Source organism: Crocodylus porosus, unplaced genomic scaffold (genome assembly GCF_001723895.1).
Source record: "Crocodylus porosus isolate Cpor-Errol unplaced genomic scaffold, CroPor_comp1, whole genome shotgun sequence".
NCBI lineage: Eukaryota > Metazoa > Chordata > Crocodylia > Crocodylidae > Crocodylus > Crocodylus porosus.
The window spans coordinates 78,811,378-78,831,936 of record NW_017728943.1 but is presented as its reverse complement, the minus strand read 5'-3'; the positions used below and the strand labels follow the sequence as shown (position 1 = coordinate 78,831,936).

Genomic DNA, 20,559 nt, shown 5'->3' with positions numbered 1-20,559 from the left:
TTCGGGCAGGACGTCGCCTCATGAGCTTGGCTCCGGGCTGGACGCCGGGGCTCCTCTCACGCAGCGCGCGTTTGCTGGGCAGCCCGGGCTCTCCTTTCTTACCGCGGCTCAGCAAGCGGTGGGTGTTGCCAGCTCTCCTAACCTTCGGCGTTGTCCTTCCAGTCTGCGCTGCGGGAATGTGATCAAGGTCGCTCTTTCTTCCAGCTGGCTGTACCTCTATCAGAGAGAGAGCTCCGCTGTTCGCAGGCGCAGGCTTTGAGAACGACGCCCAAAATCAGGAGAGTTGGCAGCACGGAAAGAGTTGGAAAACTTCTTCTTGGGAAGCTTTCGGTTACAACCGCCCTTCTTCAGGCACAGGGCGCGTCTGCTTGGTGAAACACTTAACTCTGTAGCATGCCTCGTTCATTGCCGGCCACCTTGAACCCTGGCAAGGTCAGCTTCGAGAGAGCACCCAGGAATAAAGAACCAATTTCAGCCCCATAAGGGGAGCCCCCATCTCCTCCCTGTGGTCCCGCAGCTCCCCCTGCCCTGCCCAGGCCCCAGCATGGCCTCCCTTCCCCCCCCCCAGCTGTCTGGTCCCAAGGGCCCCCACCCTGCACCCATAGTCTGTGACCAGCGGGATGCCAATGGCAGCAGGTTGCCAATGTGCTTGGTGGAGCATGGCCTCCTTTCCCCACCAGCTGTCTGGTCCCAAGGGCCCCCACCTTGCACCCATAGTCTGTGACCACAGCAGGATGCCAGTGCACTTGGTGGAGAATGACAGCTCCAGCCCCCTGAGCCGTGGCACTCCCATGTCTGGAGGGCACATGGCCCCCCAAACAACCTCATGGGCCTTTTCTAAACTGCCTTCCTGGCTTGCCAAAGTGCTGGGTCCCCACGTGCTTCCCGCGTACAGACTTGTAGACCTTCTGGGTAGGGTTTGCCAGCCCTCCTGGACTGGCTGGGAGCCTAGCAGAATCAGCATCGATCCCCCCAGTGACTACTGAAAGCAATCTGGGAGATTTTAATAGGATATTTTAAGAAAATAAAATGAATGACATTATGTCATGTTGGGGGAAAAAATCTCCTAGAATAACTTCAATTAGAGTTGGCAACCCTACTTCCCAGACAGTTCTTGCTACCAGCTTCTGGGTGGTCCCTACTGAAGCAGTTTACAGCCTAGGTGAAATGTAATATTGTTACTATGGGGGCTTTGGGCCTACAGACCAGATCGCCGGCATTGGACAGCTACACCTAATTCCTGTCCGGATATACAGGACCCGCTCAAGTCTATAGCTCCAGTTCTAGAAATGATGGCTAGTGAAATGGCACTGAAGTCTGCTGCAGACTGCACACATACCATCTAATTCTCTGTAACACAGTGGGTGGGAGGCAAATTCCACAGCGATGTGTAAGGGTGGGTGCAAGCCACACACTGGTACCTGGGGCAGCCACAGTGATGAAGTGATGAAATTCACAGCAGCTTCACTCCCCATCCTCCCCTCCCAGAATCAATTAAGGAGGGGATGACCAAAGCAAAGGCAAGTGGTGCCACTGCCTGACACCTCTTACTCCCTGGCTCAGAGTGGGTGGGGAGATACTGAGGAGGAATCAAACTGCTGAGAGGAGTTGCTTTAGAAGAGAGAAATTCAGAGGAAAGTGTCAGCTGGGGCTAAGCAGGCTCTCTTGTGGGCTTTACTGATCTCAATCAGAGGGTGTGCTTGGAGGTCTCTTCTTCCCTGTGTTGTCTAGGCAGGGTGTGATTAATGCACATGTCTTGACAGCTCATCCTCATCACCACTTATCTCATTACCTCCTACCTATTCTGGTAATTGTGGCAGCCCATCCAGGTCTTTCTGTGTTTGGTCTCTGAGCCCTATTGTGTTAATGGTTCATCTAAGTCTCATTCACAAAGCTGCAGACAGGCTTGTTGACACCTCCCTATGAGTGTGTTATATTTCAAGAATGGATAGCATTGGGCATGTTGCTGTTTTCCAAAGGGTTCTGTTTCATCTGCCAATATAAATTGACCACAATCATTGAACCCAGAGATATTCAAACTGTGGTCTCTGAAACCCTTAACAGTGTTACTGGTGACCTGCAGAAAGGCTGGTGACCCTGCCTTCCTCATTATGCCTAGCTAGGAAATCACAGTACATAGCAGTTTCAGATATTGTCTTGATACAGTTTAGCTGTGTAAGCAATCACTGGGGATGCTCCAGGACTAATATTTGCAGGTGAAGGGGAGAGAAATGAAAACATGAAACCACATCTATCCTGAGCTATGATCCATGCTTTAAAAAATTGAAATCTCTTGATCTAATCAGTGCCTTTTCCTAGCAGGGCTGGTGCTTTCTACACTTGTTAGTAGAAAAAAATTGTTAATTTGATGGATTAGTCTGTTGTGCAGGACTGCATCAAGTGCTTCTTTAAGTCTCAAATAGTATAGGCCTTATCACTTCAAGCTTTTCCTGCAACAAGAAACAACTGTCCCTTTCCCCTCCTCCGGCTGAGACACCAAAGATGTACTAAGTTAAAGCTTGGACCAGAAACCCATGCAGGGACAAGAGAAGAAGTAAAAAGTAGCCTTTTAATCCCTTAGCAGGGTACCTGGATCTTGTGTCTGTTTATACGCCAGACACCAGAAGAGGAAAAGTGGGTGTAATTTGTTACTGGCACATGGGGTAGAATGGAGAGTACTGTGCCTTTCTTAGCCTGTCATTAAGGCTCCTATCTAGATTTTGGAGTTAAAGTTGCTCAAGTGTATTTCCTTGTAACACAAATATTACACATAAATATCAGTTAAAGCAATACTCACACAAAGTGTGTGGTTAACAAGCAGTAGTGGTTAATAAGTCACTTTCATCATAACGTTCAACCACACTAGTATAGCGACATCTTCTCACATATTTATTGTGAAAATGTTGTTGGAAGTCCATTTGCACTGGTATAGATTATGTAAGATCTATATAGGCCTTGACCTGATAGATCAGTGCCCTGGTGGATCAGTACTGGCAGACAAATGACTTACACTGCTCAGGGAGGTGTTTGGACCTGCCCAGCATAAACCCAGGTTTTTACCAACAGGATTCAACATCACGGGCAGATGCATGTAGATGGTAACTGTCAATCCTCTGGATCATGGTGTACACGTAAGAGGTCTAGTCAGGTGTCTGATTAATCTGCTTGTGGCTGACAGTCCCAATTCGACACAACTTGTTACAAGTTTCACAAGTCCTTGTGTTGTGTGATTAGAGTTCAAGTTTACAGTGTGCTGTTTTCTTCTTTCTCACTTCGCTTTTGTGCACCCAGTACCAGACATTCCCTCCAATTCAGACAGGATTCTACACACTTCTCCCAGCTTTCTACATCGATGTTGAATGACTTCATATAATTTTTGCACACATTGTGGTACCACCATAGGGGGTGACTCCACTTTCCACAGCTGTCTCAAATCTCACTTTACAAAATATTCGTGAAGAGGTGATCACCTCCCATTCTTCTGACATGACTGAGCCATCGCAACCTCCTCTTTTTGATAGTTGTTTCCAAGGGTGTTTGCAAATGTAGCCCTCCCCACCCCCAAAAGCACTTTATTTAAACTCGGTGCATTCCCATGCCAGGCTCTGTGCATGCCCAGAAGCGGGAGCACATTACTTTAACCCTGCTCTGCAGCATCTGTAAAGATCAGGTGCTTTAGTGGGGCTTTTTTGGCACTTTTATCTAATAGCTGACTGAATCAGCTTTAGCTAAAAGCGCCAAAACCCCCCCGCTAAAGTGCCCGATCTATACAGATGCTGCAGAATCAGGCTGAAGTAACATGCTGCTGCTTCTGGTAAAGTGCAATTTTGTTTTGGTTTTTTTAACATCTGAAAGCAGCCTAGGTGTATCAGTCTTACATGCTTCAGCACCTCTGTATTTGGTATTTTGTCTTCCTGTGTTATTTTAGGGATCTTAGGCAGGCATGTCACGTGCAAGCAGTTCAATCTCTTGATAAGCCTAGCATATGTAGTCCACACTTCTGAACCATGAAACGGAGAACAGCACACAAGCTTCATAAATTCGCATCTTCACCTTTATAGGTTGCTATTATTCCATGGACATTTCTGTAATAGCCTGAAATTCTTAGTTGCTTTTCTGATTCTGTTAGTTCAGTCTGAAGGTCAAGGTTCCTGCTGATCATAGAACTGAAGTAGTAAAAGCTGTCAATGACACCAAGAGATTTACCCTCCAGAGTGATGTATTGGTTTTTCCACCCCTTGGTACATGATCACTACAGTCTTCTTGAGACTAATTGCCATCCCAAAGCTCTTGCATGATTTTGAAAATCTGCCCATGAGATTTTGTAGGGAAGATTCACTGTGGGCAACCCAGGCTGTGTCATCCGCAAACAGGAATTCTCCCAGTACCAGCTCTTTCACTTTGGTTTTTGCTCTAAACCATGCAATGCTGAACAAGTCTCCATCTAGTCTGGTTCAAAGATAAATGCCATCATTGCTGTCCTTGAGTGTATGAAGAAGTAAGAATGAAAAGTAGATGTTAAAGAGCATGGGGGCTAAGCCACAACCTTGTTTCATCCTGTTGTTAATATCAGACGCATTTGATTCTTTGTTTTCATATACTACAGTTGCCTTCATACCTTGATGTAATGAATGAATGATGTTCAAGAATTTGGGGGGACAACCCAGTTTCTTCAGAACAGTAAAAAAGCTGTGTCTTTTCACCATATCAAAAACCTTTGTCAGATCAATGAAGGCTATGTACAGTGGCATCCGTTTTTCTCTACACTTCCCTTCCAGTTGCTTGACTGAAAATATCGTATCAAGGGTGGAACATCCTGAGCAACAATTGCATTAACTTTCATGATAGATTCTTTCATGTAGAGACTGCAGCCTAGGGAGCATAATGTGGGTGACTATTTTTCTGCCAATATTCAACTGGGAAATACTTCATAGTCACTTCTATCCCCTTTATTTTTGTATAATTGTACAAACCGAGCATCTTTAAAATCTCACAGTACTGCCTCCTCTTTCCAGTAGAGCAGTATAACATGTAAGGATATGCTAATATAAAGTAAGTTTTACTAGTAACACTTGGTAGTGTATCACAAACACGAAGGTAGTAGAGATCTCAACATATTCCTCAAAGAACTGAAAAATCAGCTTGCACTGTGCACAGCCTCAAGTAGTACTCTCCAATGCACAGTTATTTAATATCTGAGTGATGCTAATAATTTTAAAATCAGAATCTCAGTATCTCCATAGACTGTACATTGGAACTTATAAGGGTGCGAAAATGATCACATACAAGATTACATTCAAAATTTGACATCTCATCAAAGTGGGCAAATGTCTTTGATTTTTTTTAACTTATTTTAAAAATCAATTACTCACACAATGCAACCTACTAGAAGTAACCATACTGAAATATTACATACATGCATCTACACTAGTTAATACATAGATGTTATATAAAAATATTATGTAAAACATCCCAACAAATGAAAGTTAAGGCCTAGTGTCTAGAAGTGCACCCATTTGCAAATTAAAAAAAAAAAATCAATAAATTATTTCTTTAGAACAATTGAAAAGGAAAAGGTGAGGCCACTTCAAATTCCTAAAAGGACCACTTAAAATGCTTATAACAAATACAGTAATTGAAAGATTAACCTGCAAATCCTGAATGATTTCATTTTGTGCTTAGACTAAATGCTGTAAGTTTGGCGGGCTATTCTACATGTGGGATTTTCAGCCTTTTTCACCTCAGACCCCCAAAACATTTGTGATTTCCTGCCAGCATCCATCTGAATCCCACAGTTCAAAAGATTCTGAGATTGGGGTTATGCCATACACTTGTAGACAGTATTGTGGTGCTGAGTGGGAGGTGCTGGTGGACCTGTTGCTCTAAAATGGAGAAGGATTTACTTGGTAAGTGGATCTGTGGAATGAGCATAGGGGTGGTGCTGGCTTGGTGGCCTCCATAGGGGTGCAGCAGTTGCTTCTCTTCCACATGGTGCATTTGCAGGCTGTGATGTCAACCTCAAACCCATCAAAATGCTGCTTCCCCTCCTCAGAACTGAGCACTGTGCGAGAAAACAAGAGCTCTCCTTTCTGTACAGGCTGCAGGATTTGGGTTATTAGCAACAGCAGTGAGAAGGGGAACAAGGCATTTCTTTCTTGCCTTCCTCCAGCTCCTGTGGGGTCCTAGTGACTGCATGAATCTGCCAGCTTCTCTTCCCCATTGGGTGGGTTGTGTCCTGGAAGTCACCCGCTCGCTACCCACCTGAGGGTCAGGCAACAGTGGCTGAGAAACACTGCAATGCATTTGTCCATCCATGGAAAAAGGAAGTTCCTGCTATAAGCATACCTCTCCTGTAAGTTTAACCTTGGAGGTTAGACATTTTTAAGATTCCCACCTCTGGGCCTTGAACATACCCTGTGGTGGTGAACAGGAAATACCTACCACCAGTTTGGGGGTGCGATATTTGCACAGCTTCTTTTTCTTTTAGCAAGGTCTCAAATGTGACCTGGCACAGCACTAATGTATCCTCCCATGTGAGCACAGACAGCTAAAAACAGCAGCAACACAGTAAAATTAACTAGTCTCTGCTTGCTTTCATGTGTATTTTGCAGAACCATGTGGGCAACAGTGCTAACTGACCAAACACCAGTTAGTCTGTCTCACTTTGCTGCTACTTAGTAAGCCCAAATGCAGGCAGAGAAGTTATTCACTGGCAGGAGGAATAGACGAGGAAGTAGAGACTCCAGCTCTTCCCCGTCAGGCTGCTGTATGGAGGGGAAAAGTAGCGGATACCTCTCCAACATATTAGGCATGTTTTGCATCTGTTTGCACACTTAGAATATTTAGTAGCATGCAACTCAATGAAAAGTATGTTGCTTACTTGCCTTTTATGGCATAGCACATGGTTTGTGCTGACTAGGCAAGTCAGGAAGCCCTGGAAGAATGGGGGGGGGCTAGATGGAATTGATCAGTATACACACATCAGTACAACATTATTAGTACTTGAATAGTTTCTTTCTGTATAAACCACAGCATAAAATGTTTTATAGCAACATTTTATGAGAAAGTGGGAAGTATGTATTTACTAATCATAGTTGTATAAAGACAGCTTCTAGTGAATATTAGGTTATCTGGTCTGAGGTAGAGAGAAGAGTGGATCTAAGCAGAATATAGGTTGGGGAGATTTTCCTTATGAGATCTACAAGCTGGATAAGACAGATTCCAGATGAAGGAGAGTGCAGAGGAGAAGGCTCTTCCACTAATGAGATTGTAGGAAGCGGCAAGTAGCAGATCAGTGCTGGGAGAGAAGATCTATGGCATGTACGGACATTCACTCTCCCAGGACAAACAGTTGTTCCCAGGTTATCTTTCTCCTGAATCATCCATTTTTACTCTGGAAGAAAAAGCCTGAACATCTGTATACTTGTGGATTTTCCTGGGAGAACAGAGACTCCCAGGAGAAAATGAATGTCTGTATGAGGCCTATATAGGTAAGAATTGTGAAGTAGGTGGTAGCTAGACTAGAATGGGGTTTAGGAAGGGATCTAGGTATTCCAGACTTTATTGAAGGAACCCAATAAAGCTGATAGCTGCCTACTCATATTCCAGCATTTCGGACTAGAGTAGCCAGGCTGGAGTCTATAGGTATCTACTATGAGTAATGAAGACAAGCTGGGTGAGATACAAAAACAAACATGATATGAAACTTCCCAGAACATTGAATCCAGCAAAGCAGGTGGGTGGGAGAAGTCACCCCTGTGCTTTCTAGGCAATACAGATCTCTCACATTTTGTGACATTTTCTCATAATGAAATATTGAAGAATTGAAAGGCTGACATGATAAACTGTATTTTCTGCAAATCATAGCTCAGCTGATGTGACAGGCAAGGATTTTTGTGGATATTTTTTATTGAACCAACTGTATGTTGGGATAGACTTAAACACACTGTCAAATGCAAGGCATTCTTCATCAGACCTGATGAAAAATACCTCTCACATAATTCCTGGACAATAACACCACCCCAGCACTACAATGGCCGGTTTGATGAATTCTGCATGTCCAGTTGTATTTCACTCATACTTTAGATGAATGTTCTATTCCTAAATGGGTTTATAAGTAGTTATTGTATGATATAAGCACATTTTATGAATTATAGTATAGCATTAAGTTGGTTACAAGCATATCCAGAGCAGATATTATCCGTGGCTATAGGTAACCTACTGGTCTGCTGAGAATTATAACAGTCTGGAATAATTGATTAACCATTTACTAAAACATCTATTGTATGATTTATTAACCCTTTATAAAGTTTTAATACTTTCAGTACACTATGACCACATTTCTATGGTTCTGTAACCAAACTAGTATCAGCTGCTTGCATGCAGTTTTTGCTTTGCTTTTCTAGCTTCTTAGAAAAGCAAATCCTGGCATTAGAAAACAATGCCAAATTCCTCATTCCTACCAAAAGATGTCATGTATGTATCTGAAGGCAGAATTTGGAATAGCTGCAGCCTGTCAGCCTTGCCTAGGGTCAGATGGATGGTATGAAGTCCATATAGTCAGCTTCTTAATTAACTGGCCCAAAGCAAGAACCACACACTGGTAAAGCAGTCCTGAAACAGTCAGAAACAAAAAGATCTACTTGCATCAATATTTGGCTCACAGAACTGCTTCCAAGGGGCTTGGGAAATGGTCTGAGATCATAACTTGCTACCAGCTCCCTGTTCATTCCAAATGAAGTTCTACCAATGAAGACAACTGTGGGATGGATTTGGCATGTTAACACATTTGAAAGAAAAGATTATTGGGAAAATGGCTATAGAAATGTTGTAATTGTACATGAAGGAGAAAGTCTGCTAAGGTTTTCACACAACGGGGGTGGGAAGTTTCATTTGGTGAATGTGATTATATATACGCCCGTCACCGTTTGTGTTTCTCTCATTGTGGCCACTTGGGAGCAAAGAGTGATTTCTCTCCCAGTGTTTTTAGATGGACTCCTTTGATATTATGCATTCACACTTCTGCTGGAAGGCAGTCACCACGGATTTCTGAAAGCTGAAGATCTGCATTTGAGGAAATAAAGTGATAAGATCAAATGGATGGCAAATAATTCTTTCAGGAGCATGTGTCCTAGGGCTGGTGGTGAGAAAAATGATGGGGTATGTGTATCACAGTTCCACCTCCTCAACAGTTTTTGTTTTGGCTTCTGCCTTTATGCTGTGAAAGAGTTTTCTTGCTTCTGAAAATATCTTCTATTTCAGAAATGGTCCACAACCCGTGATGTAGATCCAACAAACTTTTATCCAGAAGGCTTGTGTGGTGTGAGAGGTGGGAGCAGGAGAGCCTTTGCTTTTTCTAAACTGCTCTCCATGAGCCTTTCTCAGCTGGGTATGTGGATTCTAGGTTGAGCAGACTCATCCTCCAGCTTGGTTACAGCTTCCTCTGCTGTGCCTTGGTCAGATTTGGGCCACTTTAGTTGAAGGAATTTCTCCATCAGGACAGCTCCCAGATTAAAGACCAGAGCAAGCCAAGCCAGGCTGAAAACAATCCAAATGGCTGCCAAGCTCCTGTAGATTGAGATGTAGCGCTTGTTGGGATCTGTGCCTGCAAAAGCCATGAAACTCTAGGTGTTAGGCTGGACGCTAGGCAAACAGGATTCCAAACACACATACATCAGGCAAATTATGCATGATCTACTGAGATCATGAGAACTACATGCATTCTTCATAGGAAACTTATTATATTGTGGCTTATTTTCCTGTTCACAGTGTGAAATTAGGCTTGGAGCAGATGGTACCGAAACTCTAACGCCTTGTTTACATATAAGCAATAACCACATCTAACTTTAAACAAGGTTGTGTAACATGATTTGCTTATGGAAAAAAGACTGCTGTAACCATGCTAGAGGGCCATGTTTTAGTATAGGTGTATGGATTCTCTAATACAGGGTTGTCAAACTCATCTGGCTCCATGGGGTGGATGACTGGTATGAGGCCAGTCCACGGGCTGGATTGAACCCACAGACTGCTTTACCAACCCCTAGCATACTTGGTCTGGCGGCTGCTCCAGTCGGTCTGGGACCCATGTTGCATGTGCTGTGGATCTTGGAGTGGCCGGAATGAATGCTGCATGTGGCTCAGTCTGGCCGGAGCAGTAGCTGTGCTGCACGCAGTCATACTAGCTGGACTTCACCACATAGATCAGGTATGCACCCCTGGGGGGTGAGGGTGAGAATGAGGGTGGAGAGGGGGGAGGGTCCATGTGCCTGATCAAGCTTATGGACTGGCCCCACACCCCGGGAGTGTGCCATACCTTGTGTGGGTCTGATCAGACCCAGGGGCAGCACTAGGGCAGGCAGATAGGGGGCCTTTGCAAGCCAGATCCAGCCCGTGGGCTTTATGTTTGACATACCTGCTGTAATACATTGGGAATAAAATGTGTTTTACACTGCTCCCAATATATGTAGTGTGCAGCTCGTTGGAGTCCTTAATAGACAGGCTCAGATATAATCTGGGGAATGCATTATTGAGCAAATGTATGCCATGTTATATATCAGAATGTGACAGTCACTACATGCACGTGGCATTTCCAGAGAACAGATGCTCACTGCACCAGCCAAACAAGTAGTTCAGTCAGTGCTCCAGTATGCTCCTTCACTGAATCCAAGTGAGCCAAATATGGCATTGCAGCAAAGAAGATTGGCTCCCTGACAAACCAGGGGACAAAGTGAGGAGAAATCCCTCACAAGGTGACAGATCCTATTGTTTTTCTAATGTAAACAGTGTACTCAAGTATTCAGTACCTCATTTTAAAAGACCAGGTGCAGCGAAAAGGTCTCACATATTGCTAGCAACCACTATATTGCTTGGCCCAGACTCCTGCAGATGGTACGCTGCCATTTAGTACACCTTCTTACACAAGCCTTCTCTCTGGGTTTAACTAGGGTTCACCCCATAACTATAATCTTGGTAGCTTGGTCTCTTTCATACAGGGAAGAAACTAATCAAAACAACCCTAACCTGAGCCTCAAAGGGGCTACAGAGTCTTTCACCTGTAGGCCTCTGGCTGAAGTCTAAATTAGGTTGGCAGCAGTTACTGCTGAATGGATGTTCAGTGGTTAGTGTGGAGTAAGTGTGGTGGGTCTTAATCTGGCTCCCGGTGGAATAAACCCTATAGTGCTAAATCTATCAGCATAGCTGGCACTAGTTAATCCATCTGTCTGTAGAGTCCACAGAAACAAAGGGCCAGTTTCCCACTGGTGTAATATCAGTAACTTCAACAGTTAACTCTAGTGAACAGTGATGGAAGAACATAAGCTCATGAAGTTCCCCCAAACCAACCCCTTCATTACCTACTACATAGTCCCCAAATCCAATGGTGCTGAGGGTGATAAAGGTGAAGTAGAAGCCTTCTCCATAACTCCAGCCTTCAACATAACTGAAAATCATTGGGGGGAACACTAGAAAAAGCAAGGTCCCAGTGACCAAAAAGAGAGCTATGGCCAGAGTCTGCACCACCTGCAGGAGAGAAAGAAAAGGGCAACTCAGTAGCGTGTCATGTCTGTTTTTGTACTGGTACTGGATTTTAGGTTATGTAATAGTGCTACAAAGCCCAATTACCACAGGACCAATAGACAAGATAGAAAGAATGAACAAATGCTCATCTTTTCCCATGAAACGCAGGCATGAATCAGTTGCATTCAGTAAATACAGTCTGAAACAATGCCTAGGCAGAGCATGCCTCCCAGAACATTTGTCCGCTGTAATGTCAACTTCCAGCATTCAAAAATCAGGAGTTGGGTCTCAGAAGATCATGATGTTTTAGATAGATAGATAGATGCATTTTTTGGTTTGCCTTTTGATTCGTGGGCCTCTTGGATGCACCTAGGTCTCATGTTCAAGCTTCAGTTGTGATGGCTGGAAACTCACTTTTGTTTTTTAATGAAAGATGAGGTTCTGTCCTCATCAAGTGACTCCAGGAGCTGTTAGAAGCACAAGAGCTGATAACATGGCATTAGCATTCCTTTAATATGCTCTGCTTCTTAAGATGTATAACTTGGCTTAATGTATCTCAACCCACATTGGTTTTGGATGAAGTTTAGTTGAAATCAGTTTGCCTTTTTTAACATACAAGTGGACAGAACAGAAGTGCATTCTGGCAGTACTGGGTGGATATGTGTTTCACTTGATATAAATGTTTGCCTTGTGTCAAAAGTAGTCATCTAAATTACCCCTACAAAATACATGGCTGCATTTGTTACACGCAGGTACAAAATAATCAACACAAGGGGAATCTGAGAAAGGAATGGTTTAGCGGTTTGACCATGGGACTGGTTGTCAGGTACTCCCGAGTTCTAATGGTAGTTCTACCTCTCTTTGCACAGGTCAGGGCCAGATCCAAACTGTTCTCAAGCACCCACATTTAGGCTCCAGCGTTCATAAAAAATAGATGTTTTGTCCCAGGAGGATGATCCATTTCAACAGGGTGAGGTGGCCAGGTTCCCTCTACAGCGGGAAGAACTAGGTGCCTACAGGGCACGTTTACACATCACCCTATAACAACATAGTGACACGCTATGTTGTTGTATGGTGTACAGTGATGACATGGTGATCACGCAGATCTACACTTGATCGCTAGCTACGTTGCTGTAGTGGCGCATTCCTTGTTTACAGTGTGCCACTACGGTGACATAGCAATAAAATGTAAGCATGTGCTGCCCGTACGGCGCAGTGTGGGTGGTTACTACACCATGCTTTAGTACTTCCAAAGGGCCCAGCACCATAGCAATGTCACCATACAGCAATGTGTAGACGCATCCACAGAGGACAATCCAGAGGGCCTATGTGTTGAAGAGGAAGGTGTCAATAAGAAACATTTAGGCACAGAAGTATGTCTGAACTCCAGCTCCTCATTAGAGCTTAGGTACTTGATCCAGGGCTGCACAGTGGGAGATTTTATCTTACTGCAATCCAAAGCAACCACAGATCAGTGTCTAAAGCATATGGACAGCATTTAGTTCATTATAAAATGCAGTGTCCATGGTCATGCTCTCTCAAAAGCTTGGTTAGTTAAAGTCATGCCACCCCACCCCCTTTTGCAAATAGTCTAGTGTTCAGAGTACTCGCCCAGGAAGTAGAAAACCTGGGTTCTAGGCCCTTTCCAGCCTGAGGGGATTGAAACCCTTATGTCCCACCTCCTAGGAAGTATCCTACTCACACTAAGAACCATCTCCGTTTTCCATTTCTACTCCTCCTGTTGAAGGTGGGCCACTGAGCAGTCAACAGTTCTAGAAACATGGGACTGAAGAGGTCATAAGCAAGAGGGAGCCTGACTCTTTGCCTTGCCTATGAGGGGATTCCTGGGTTTGATTCCTGAAAACCAGGACTGCATGCATGTTAGACAGTTCAGTTATAACCCCCCACAGAAAAGGAGGAGTAAACCTGGCAGCAGGGGCCAGCACCCAGGAATCGTCCCTTTGAGAAGATCGCTGGGTTACAGTTATTTCTCCCTCATGCTTGTTCTCCTACTATTTACATGACTCTTGTTCTTATGACAGCTCAGTGGCCCAGCTTCAATAGGAGGGATAGAAGGCTCATTGACTGTGCCAAGTCTATGTCATTCTCCTGGGAAAGGAGGGGAGGAGGGAGCTCTACTCCTGGATTGGGTCTGCTGGATGACTTTGGGCAAGTCACGTTCCCTCTCAGTGTCTCAATTTCTTATCTGTAAAATGTATGTAATGATTCTGACCTCCTTTATAATGAACTTTGACATCCATTGCTGATGTAAGTTTTATGTATTATTATTATTATTATTATTATCCTCATGTCCCGAGGGTGTTAAAATACTTAGATAATGTGTGTAGGTAGAATGTTTGGAAGAGAAGTGCTACATTGCTGTTTTTTATTGATTTATTTAGGACTTATATTTTAGAACTTGGTCACAAAAGACCTTTAAAGTGAAAGTAAGTGTCTGGCCCGGAGTGGCTAGAATCAGTCGTCAGTTAATTTCCTAATACTTGTTGAAAAATGGCGTCTGAGAGGAGCTAACCTATTTTCCAGAACAGTGTTTACAAAGTAGGTGAGGAGATAAGCAGGCTAAGATTTGGTCTACACTACAAGTTTTGCAAGCGTAGTTATGCCAGTTAGGAATAACAATAATAGTAAAATCACATTCATATTTAACAAAGATGTGATGGCAAATTGTACTTGCAGCCATACCAGCAAAAATCCTTTTGCTAGGATAGTGGATTTTGTTTGAGGAACCAGTTTAAATTAGTCTTGAAATACTGTTAGTATATGCTATGTCTCCAGATGTGGTGGTGGTGGTGGTTGGTATGGCTCTAGCCTGTCTGATGTAGGCAAGTCCTTAGAGCTGAGTGGGACAGAGATGGAGGACATACTTGGTAAAATTACCATCCCTAGTGGCAGAGCCCTCAAGTTCACTGCACTGTTCCACATAGGCTGTCTCCTTAACCGGAAGCAGTGGCGTCGTGTCTGCACAGTGCTGCCAGTATGTTAATTAACATCAGAGCAGCATGACGGGCACAGTCTCTCACCAGTGCTGTGCTACTTCTTGTTTAGGAGACAGCCTGGTATGGTAAACTGACTGTGTGGAAGTGCTGTTGAATGGATATGCATTTTTCAAGGGACCATTCATAATTAGGACTGCTGGGAATCTTACCTATTCTCTCTTTTCTCTGATTTCAGGGCCCAGTTTGCAGAACTTTTGCACAGGAGCATGCAGTGGCTTTGAAAAGATCTCATCTACTTTTTATCTTTATCCTTGCCTTTTTTTTTAAACTAAATATGGGGGATTTAATGTAGACGACATCCAAAGTGATTCTGCATCTGTCTTCATTATAAAAAGGCAATAATAGAGGGGAAAGGAATCAGCTGCTGAATGGTTAGGGCATTTGGTGAAGGGAAGCTGGGTTAAAATGGATCACTTCAAAAGCAAGTTGCTTTGGCACACTGTAAAGATACCACAGGCAGGTCAGAAGTGGCGTACTTTAATAAGTGTGTGCTTATATTGTGTTGAGGTCAGTGGTGCTTAAGTGCATGATTATAAATTAATAAATCATTAAGTGTTTTGCTGAATCAGGGCTCGAGAGGGGATCAGGGATTAAGTGTTTTGCTGAATCAGGGCTCAAGAGGGGTAAAGATCATGTCCTTCAGGAAAGAGCAAGTTTCTTTAAAGTCATACATAAACACAACATATCAGTTTACTGATTACCGAGAGGCCACACGATTATTATTATGACCCAGAATGTGCACACAAACAGCTCAGCAACAGCTCAGCCTAAGGTGCCGGGTGCCTGAGAAGGCCAGCTATCCTTTAATATGTGGAAGACCGATAAGAAATGGGTACTGTACCTGGGCTCGGCCTGGTTTGTGCACCCATCTCTCCAGAGTGATAAGGTGTGCGTTGAGCCCTTTTCCCAGCTGATTGAGAAAGGCTAGGTTAAGTGGCACCCCAAACAAGGCATAAAACACACAGAACACCTGACCAGCCACCGTACTGGGGGCCAAGTTACCGTAACCTGCAGAGAAGAGGGAAAATAAACAGGACAATTGTATGACAAAGGCTTTACAGTCAGTCTGCTAGCCATTGGGGAACTTCCAGGGCTTGGGACTTTAGTTTACCTCTGTTCTATGCAGCCCCAGCAGTCTGCAGACTCATACACGCTTTTCTAGACTGGAGAAAATGGTATACTAGCTGGTTGGGCCTCAAGCATTAGCTACGATCAACCACTATTACACACTGAAAAAAAATATTATTTGGAAATACCTTCCACAGTAGGGTTTTTATTTTTCAGTCTGGGTCTCTAAGTTGTGGCAAATTCAACTACTTGTTTGCATAAGCAGATACAATACATGCCTGATGCAAATGGAGAAGTCACCCAGTCTACATATGCAAACGTGTTTTTTCATATTCCGGATTAGGCATTGGTCTGTTTTCGCAAGAACAGTAAACTGGTGTGCAAAAGGAATATCCACAAATGGAGGTCGGCTGAAAAATTTGCTATATAAATATACCATAGAATGGTAGAGACTATTCTGACAGGACTGTATTGTCCAGGAAGTATTAATGATTTGGTCCTTCACAGGACAGTTGGAGGAAGCCCTTGCTTACAGAGGATGTGTTTAATAGAAGAGAGGACACCTCACCTATAGTGGTGACAACAGTTCCAGCAAAAAAGAAAGAGTTGCTGAAGTCCCAGTTGCTAGGGTTGGTAGAGTTTCCTTCTGGGTTGACCCCTTTCTCCCATGCTTCCATGATAACCTGAAGCAGAAGAGGCCAAGAGAACACAGATGAGCCACCCTCACAAACTCAGGGTAGGAAGGTTGCCAGGTTAAAGAATGGACAACTAAATGATGATGAATAGACAGAAGTACAGTGTCACTGGCACAGAAGTACAGTGAGCAGTGGGGTCACCAGAGAGCACAGACTTGGGCCTGGAGGGCCGGTAAGATTCCTCTTGTAGCACAACAAAGACCTGTGGAGTAAGGCTAGCCAAAGACCTGTGCACTCATTTTGTAGAACTGTACCATCTAAGCAGGACTCTTTCATTTACTAGTTGGAGGATGAAGGGAAGGGAATACCAAGGACATAAAAAATGCTCAGACAAAAAACAAAGTGAATTATGTCATTACAATAAAGGCAGGAGCTCTTCTCCTTCCTTCCAGCTCACCATCTCATCTCAGACTTAAAGCTTCCCATGTAAGAGTGTGAAGGACATGACTGGATCATCTGTAAACCCTCTGTTTGAGCACTAAGGCAAGGCCTGTTTTTTGCTCGTGATGTCTTCACTCCATGTCTTTACCAATCATCTCAAGCACCTTCCTCCTTGTCTGACACAGTACCTCTCAGCTGGAGTTAAATGAAGAGACATCTACTGCTGCTCCAAATGGTTTTCACCTACTGGGTGTTGCAGGCAACAAAGACAGTGTATAAAGCGGGTACAACTTTGCAGGTACCATTGCAATGAGTATTTTACTTGTTGGACAAATAAATGGCCTCAAGTGAGTAGAACATTTCCTAACTGCAGTAATGTTCTCGTCACAAGGTAGTAGATATCTTTCACTCATCTGTTATGGTTCTGTGACTCGACATTTGTCATCCGTCACTTGTGAGGTCCCACACCATCATGGCCCTCATCCTCCCCTTAACAGCTGAATGCAACTTATTTGTGCACCCATCACCCTATTCTTTTGTAATTAGAAAAAGGGTTGCTGTTGAGTGATACAAGACATGGAGGTGCTGAAGTGTGCTGCCTCAACAAGGATTGCAGCCTCAGCTGGCCCAAGAAGCATGAGATCCCCCCCGTTTGTGCCATTCTCCTTCACAGCTCAGATCCTTGATGGCCGCTGGAAGTATTACCTCTGCAGTGCCTCGGTACTGGGCAGTCTGGACTGCAGAGTTTCTACAATATTAGTGGACATGCCCTGAATACTAACAGAACTTTTGGTTGGTTCCCGGTATAATACATTAAATTTTTCTTTCAGTAACAATTTCAGCAGTGTTTGGGAATCTGCAAAGAGTCTGATACTCATCAGAATAAAGTTGCTGTGCATCTTACCATAGTCGTTTCTATTACAGCAGTGTCATTCATATTTTTCTCCTTGCTGTCACCAACATGTTTGTACTAATCATTAAAAACTTCTGATTTTCCAGTGAGTTGGACACATCAAATTATCCAAAGTCACTGCCTTATTTTCTATTTGGGAGTTATGAGAGAATGAAATCTTGAAATCTCCTAAGGGACAAGAAAATCTTGCAACCCCTAAGCCAGTTGCATAGCTAAGGGAGGAGAAAACTAGGGTACCAGCCCTGGACATCAGTTCTGCGGGGGAAGTGGGGGGGAGTAAAAATAGCCACTGATGAGCTGCTGACCTGGCCCTGTAGCCATTTCCAGAAACTTAGCCACTGATGCTGGCCTATGCACCACCAAAGTGCTTAGGTATACCTCTAAGCACAGCCCTTTCCCTTTAAGAGTGTTGGAAACCATCTCAGCTATAACTTACAGACTGGAAAGGAGCGATCTTGGATTCTTTTCAGTTCAAAGTGTAAATGCTCAGAGGTGTAACTGTCACATCACAAAGACCAGAAGGAAAACACAAGGCATTTTTTAAAATACATTTTGAATCCTCTGGCTGTGTAGCACTCTTTCTGGGCCACCATTTGCATAACCTGTCTTTGTGTGGCGTGGCTGCTTTGGGCACAGCACACCAGAAGAAACTGGCCATGCAGCAGATATATTCAGATGTGGAGAGATCATACCAATGCAAGAGGGATTTTTTGGGGGGAAAGCCAGCATAACGGCTTTAACCTCTATCTCTTCCTGAAGTTGGTGTAGAGTGTGGCTGGAGGGAAAGGGACCCAGCTGGCATAACCACCATGCTGCATCAATCTGTGGCTACCTTTAGATGCTCTACTTTATTTTAAAAGTATAAGCCTTCCAGAGCTATACCAAAATCTGGTGACAGTACAGTTGATCTTTATGCCACTTTTGTGTTCCTTTCTTCCCCTGACATGTGGTGCAGTCTCCTGGACCATAGCCAAGCGGTTAACCCTCTGGGCAAGAAGGTATTTCAGTTGATTTATGGCTGAAATTGTGGGTATGGTTAGAGAGAGAACCATAAAAATGTCTTCTTCTGACTCAAGTTATCTGTTTCGTATCTGTCTCCAGAGTCAAATTTGCTTAATTTTCTGACAAAATAAGCTTTTATCAGGGATGGGGCCAGTGTTTGGATCCGGACTTTCCAAAAGTTTGGGTCTCTTGGCAAAGCAGTCTATCTTTCTTCAGGTTTTCATCAGTGCAGTTCCTATCAGGGCTGTGCAGGAGAGAGAATGGGGAAACGGGAATGATTGCAAATCAGTTCTGAGGTGCATCAGCAGAACTGTGGTGTTGGGGAGCCCAGGACTAAGGAAGGGAAGGCTCTGCGGATCGATGGCTCTGTTCATTGCCCATTCATCACTCAGGTTTTCTTTTAGCACAGTGGAATCAGTGCAGCTGATGGAAACGTTGCTCTGTTACATGCAGAATCAGCTCAATAGCAGTAAGATATGTGCAGGAATGAACCTTAGGTTTATTCCATGATCCTAGGGTATGGGGTTGTGGGGCTAGCAGGCAGAATATCCATCTTTTTACTTGTCACCTGAGCAAAGTGAGTCTGGTGACGATGACACACTATGAGGACAGAGTCTGACAATACTGTGTACATTGTCACTTTCCAGAGTAGAGGCCCACTTCAGATTTATAAGACAGGCTTCTTTTGACTGTATAGCTAAATGATAAAAACTGGAGATGGCATCTATGTAGTACCTGAGAACCAGGGACTTCATTTGAGTGGAACTCCATTCCCACTTATTCATAGGTACTGGAGAGGTATTTAAAAGGGTCTGGGGGTGATGATGAGCCCTAAACTTAATGGCCTGCCCTAGGCACAATTCTGCATAAGGCACTTAAGCCCTTGTAGCTGACAGTGTAGTGCCCTCTTCTGGTTTTCTGCAGAACAGCTAGCAGTTAAAGCACATTCTTCATACTTGCTACAAAAAACGAACAAAGTTTTTCTCTCAATGACACCACTGCAAACCTGGGCCTCAGTGAACTTCCTAAGCTATTCAAGACTGAACCAAACAACTGTTTAGCCATATGAAAATATCTGGGTGAAGCTTAGAACTGGGAATCAGGATGTTCTTGGCTTTCTCTGCTATCATTAGTATTGTGCCAAACAGTGTAAGATACTTGCCATTATATTTATATCACAGCATGGCCCTTACGGACAGGCAGAATTATTTGTTTTCTGTGATCTGCATTTCACTGCTTGCTCAAATCCAGCTACTAGATATAGATTGGGGAAATGTTGCTTAAGGATCTCTACCACAGTGGGGCAAGATTACAATGCAAACCTGGTATTCTTTTTGCAGAAGGCTGAGGGCCTGATTGAAACAGGTAACAGAAAGAGGGACACCAACCCTGAAACTGGATATGTCTCAAGCAGGAAAAAGAGGGGTTTATTAATTTAGGGATTTGTTATGGTCCTGCCCTGTATTAGTTAAAAAGATCATCTGTCAGTGGCAGTAGAGAGGTTTGTTACTGGCCGTTACACTATTTTAAGGGACATATAAAAAGTGTTATTTAAACATACAATTCTGTCTAGTCTCTATTGCACCAGGAGCAGGTCCAAGTTGCACTGATTACTCTGAGCATAGAAAAAGAAACCAAACATCTCCCTGGCTATGCTATAGGAAAACTGACCATTCATCTCTATAGATCTGGTTTCAAATCCTACTTGAGATCATAAATGAAACATTTTCTAGGTCTCCGTCTAGTTCAGGTTTCCTCCTGTCCAGGACTACAGCACCTACAGCACAACAATTTTCTGCATCTTCCACTGAAAGGCATAGAGATGGAATATCAGTGGGTGCTGTGGAATGGAGTTTGAAGGCAGAGGATGAGGTGGAGAAGAAGTGCAGAGATCTGGGATGAGGTACATGGCAGAGCATTATACATTTTTAAAGTTTTTCTCAGCACAGTATCTAAGGGCTGAGGAGGG

General features: G+C 43.8%; 1 protein-coding gene across 1 annotated transcript in view; it reads right to left on the bottom strand.

The window, feature by feature from the left end:
- Positions 1–9,380: 9,380 nt before the first annotated feature.
- Positions 9,381–20,559, bottom strand: part of KCNK16 (potassium two pore domain channel subfamily K member 16) — a 17,914-nt gene continuing 6,735 nt past the window's right edge. The window contains exons 3-6 of the mRNA XM_019548591.1: positions 16,168–16,282; positions 15,373–15,539; positions 11,352–11,517; positions 9,381–9,604 (exon numbers count right to left, since the gene is read on the bottom strand). Of these exons, the coding sequence (XP_019404136.1) occupies positions 9,381–9,604; positions 11,352–11,517; positions 15,373–15,539; positions 16,168–16,282 (672 nt within the window). The remainder of the gene's footprint in view (positions 9,605–11,351; positions 11,518–15,372; positions 15,540–16,167; positions 16,283–20,559) is intronic.